Source organism: Olea europaea, unplaced genomic scaffold (assembly GCF_002742605.1).
Source record: "Olea europaea var. sylvestris unplaced genomic scaffold, O_europaea_v1 scaffold2184, whole genome shotgun sequence".
NCBI lineage: Eukaryota > Viridiplantae > Streptophyta > Magnoliopsida > Lamiales > Oleaceae > Olea > Olea europaea.
Genome location: NW_019239847.1, coordinates 64340 through 68750, shown reverse-complemented (window position 1 = coordinate 68750; position 4411 = coordinate 64340). Strand labels below are relative to the sequence as shown.

The 4411-nt window shown below is 37.3% G+C and overlaps 1 protein-coding gene across 1 annotated transcript; it reads left to right on the top strand.

The window, feature by feature from the left end:
- Window positions 1–927: 927 nt before the first annotated feature.
- LOC111380700 (putative late blight resistance protein homolog R1A-10) lies at window positions 928–3978 on the top strand. The gene is made up of 2 exons (XM_023004334.1): window positions 928–3671; window positions 3766–3978. The coding sequence occupies exon 1, from the start codon at window positions 996–998 to the stop codon at window positions 3618–3620; it is 2625 nt and encodes an 874-aa protein (XP_022860102.1). The 5' UTR covers window positions 928–995; the 3' UTR covers window positions 3621–3671; window positions 3766–3978.
- The last annotated feature ends 433 nt before the right edge of the window (window positions 3979–4411 follow it).

Here is a 4411-nt window from a genome sequence, read left to right as displayed (position 1 = left end):
CAATTAAGAAATTGCAAATTGCGCCCCCCGGGGCACATCCAAGTTGGCGCAACAATCATATTGGGGGGCTCTGGAACCAAGCGTGGGGAGTTCGATTCTTGGAAGGCACAACTTGGAAGGCAAGATTTATCTTGGAAGGCAAGTTGCTGTAAGGCAGTGAAGAGGCTCCCTTTGGGAAAGGAGTAAAAGCTGTGTGGGAACTTGGGAACCAACAAGGGCACATCCCGCAATTTACCTCCCTGAGCTGCTGAGGGGCCGGAGGTTCAGGGACGAGGGTATAGTCTAACGCAAGCCGGGACACCTCGTTAAAAAAAAAAAAAAAAAAGAAAAAAAAAAGAAAAAAGAAAGAAATTGCAAATTGCTATCAACATTCTTAAACAATATACACTTGCATAGTGTGTTGGGTGGAACAGATCCTGTGGTACGAAATCTGCATCCATTCAATAAACAAATATTTTTATTGCAAGTTGATATAAGCTTTTCTTCTAGAAATCTACATTGCCGGCCTTTTATTCAATTAAGAAACTGCAAATTGCTATCAACATTCTTAAGCAGTATACACTTGCATAGTGTGTTGGGTGTAACAGATCCTATGGTACGAAGTCTGCATCCATTTAATAAACAAATATTTTTATTGCAAGTTGATAAGCTTTTCTTCTTCAAATCTACATTGCCGGCCTTTTATTCAATTAAGAAACTGCAAATTGCTATCAACATTCTTAAGAAATATACATTTGCATAGTGTGCTGGGTGGAACAGATCCTGTGGTACGAAGTCTGCATCCATTTAATAAACAAATATTTTTATTGCAAGTTGATAAGCTTTTCTTCTCAAAATCTACATTGCCGGCCTTCTATTTAATTAAGAAACTGCAAATTGCTATCAACATTCTTAAAACAATATATATTTGCATAATGTGCTGGGTGGAGCAGATCTGATTGCTTCATTTTTGCTTCATTTTTCTATCTTTCAAGCTGTGATAGGAGAGAACAAAAATGGCTTACGCTGCTCTTCTTTCTCTTACTCACATTCTACAGCGCACCTTGAAATATGATTGTTCATATCTTCTTCCTGGTGAGAAACAACAAATCGATTCAGTCCTCAAAAAAGTTGTTTTCTTGCAAGATTTTCTTGATAAGTTTCCACAAGAGAACATCGATTTAATAGAAGGTTTGGAGAGAAAGATCAGCGATGCAGCATGTCAAACTGAAGATATCATTGAATCCTGCATTGCAGATCGAGTTCTTGAAAAATCTGCAGGTCATAGTGGTGACATCTTTACAACTTCATTCCATGAAATAGCAAAACTAATTGAAGAAGTTGATTCCATAAAGATAAGGGCAGGGAAGATCGAGGATAAGAGTGGCATACAGGAAGATTTGGAGTGCAACACCTCATCGCTTGTTGGTTCATTAAGACCAGTTTCTTCAGGCCAGAGCACTATGGTTGGTCTTGATGATGCCATGGTGGAGATCAAGGACCATCTAGTCAGCAATTCATCACAACTTGAAGTTGTGTCAATTGTCGGCATGGGTGGCATCGGTAAGACTACACTCGCTCACAACGTTTACATTGATAAATATATTGAGTATCACTTTCACATTTGTGCTTGGTTCACTGTCTCTCAAAAATATAATGTGCGAGAAATCCTACTAGGCCTCTTAGATTCCATGAAAATACAAATTGACGGGAGGAGTGAAAAGGACGTTGATCAATTAGGAGAACTTCTGTACAAGAAGCTAAAGGGTAGGCGGTATCTTTTTGTAATGGATGACATGTGGGATATCGAGGCTTGGGACAGTGTGAAGAGATATTTTCCAGAAGACAAAACTGGAAGTCGGATCCTTTTGACTACTAGGCTCGAGAATGTGGCTAATTATATCAACTCTGGTTCTCGTCTTCATCATGTGCGTTTTCTGAACGACGAAGAAAGTTGGAAGTTATTTTGTCAGAAGGTGTTTGGAGAAGGTTTTTGCCCTCTTGAATTGGAAGAAATCGGCAAGAAGATTGCCCAAAATTGTCGAGGACTTCCACTTGCAGTTGCTGTGATTGGGGGCCTCCTATCAAAGGCCACTAAAACACCACATTACTGGAGTCGCATTGTAGAAAATTTAAGTTCAGAGATAACTTCAAGTGATGATCAATGCTCTAAGATTCTTTCTTTAAGTTATAAACGTTTGCCTTATCATTTGAAAGGGTGTTTCCTATATATGGGAGTTTTTCCAGAAGATTTTGAAATCAAAGTCAAGGTACTTACCAAGTTGTGGGTTGCAGAGGGAATTCTCAAACCAGCATGCTCTAAAATGTTGGAAGACGTAGGAGAGGAGTACTTTTTGGATCTTGTTCAAAGAAGTCTTATTTTGGTTAAAAAGAAAGGGTCCAGTGGAAAAATTAAAACATGTAGAATTCATGATCTGTTACGGGACATTTGTGTCAGAGAAGCTCAAAATGAGAAGTTTTTCCATGTCATTGACAGGAGTGTTTATGATATTCAAGGAAACACTAGTATGCGCCGTGTAAGTATTCATGATAAGAAGACTTCTCTATCATCTTTTCATTTTTACAATGCAGCTAAAGGGACTCTACAGGGTGATGACAAAACACTATCTTCTTTACCGATCAAAAAAAAAACACAATCTTCTTTAGTGATGTTTTCTCACTCTTCATATACAGATTATTCTTTCGATTCCTCACCTAGGTCACTTAAAGTACTGCACATGGAGGGATTTGATGTATTGAGGTATGGAATTGGAGAATTGGTTAACATGCGATACTTCTATTACAGCTTTAGTGACCGATATGCATTAAAAAATAAACTTCGGAATCTACAAACAATAGTTTTACCGACTCATTGGGGGTACAAAATGAAAAACCCACTAGAAATATGGAAGATGCCACAATTAAGACATGTCAAGTTGGAAGACGTTGTACATCTTTCTGATCCTCTTAGTTCAGAAAATAAGGGGGAAGAAAATTCTATTGTTGTTCTAGAAAACCTACAAACACTCTCGAGGATACATAATTTTAGCTGGACGGAGGAGGTCCTAGATAGAATTCCAAATCTACGGCAATTGGGTATCTCTTATGATTATTTGACGGAGGCTGGTTGGAAAGAATACCATATCAATAATCTTGTCCATCTAACTAAACTTCAATCATTAAACTGTTCTATTGAATATACGCTCCCCAATTTCTTAGACAATATCACTTTTCCGACATCACTCAGAAAGTTGACTTTAAAAGGCACCGAACTTCATCCTTCCAAATTGCTGATTCTTGGTTCGATGCCAAATCTTGAAGTGCTGAAATTGAAATGGAATACCTTCCTTTGTCCGGAGTGGGAACCAAGTGAAGGAGAGTTTCTTAAATTGAAATTTCTACTATTACACGACGTTGAACTGAAGTACTGGATAGCTGATAGTATCCACTTTCCGAGTCTCGAGCACCTAAAAATTTTTGATTGCGGACTGCTGGATGAGATCCCTAGTGGTTTTGGAGAAATTTCAACTCTTCAATCCATCGAGTTGTATGTCTGTTGTGATTCAATTGTAGAATCAGCAAAGAAAATAGAAGAGGCACAATTGGATTGGGGGAACGATGCGTTCAAGTTAATATATTGAGAAGTACTAAATGTGATGAGTTTCAAAGTTGTCTATTCCAATAATTTATTGGTACCATTTTCTTTCGTAAACCTTTCCATTTTAAATTTTTCGCTTTCTTGTCTTTATCTACATTCATACATCTCCTCCTCTGAATTTGATACAGTCTGCAGTTCAAGATATGAGAGCTCAGTTTACCAACTTCAATGCAGATGCTGTGCATTAAGCGTGCAATTAAGTTTCTCGAAAGTTTGTACTGTACAACCATGATTTCATTTAATGTCCTTGTTTGTCTACGTTGTTTCTTTTGCTTTCCACTCTCTTTATTTGTCGTTTTCACATGAATTTATTAATTGAAAAAATCATGATTCATGTATCATTGTTCTCGTCATTCTAGAGATTTACATTTTGTGTGCAGTACTATTGTTGATAAATAATTAGGAATTACTCTATTGATTACAGTATCACAATACTCAATTTTTGCTTACAATTGTGGAGTATTTCAGATAATAATTTGATGACTAAACTGTTGATTATTTTAAATAATATTTTGATGATTGAAATGTGTAGCACAGAGATAGATCAAGTTAAAATTATGTTTGGATAATGACTCAAGTTAAATTTGGACACGTACTAAATGTAATAAATAGTGACAAAAGGATTTGGGCTAGGGTTGGACCTGGCTGTAGCCTGGTCCAGCCTCCCTTGATTCGCCCCTACTTTGATCTAGTTCTAGGTATACCAAGCTTATGATGAATCAAATTGTCCACACTATTCATAATAGAGGGCAAATCCTTCATACCCTGCCTCAA

Coding starts and splice junctions, on each gene's coding strand:
- LOC111380700 (XM_023004334.1), top strand. CDS start 996: ATGGCTTACGCTGCTCTTCTTTCTCTTACTCACATTCTACAGCGCACC.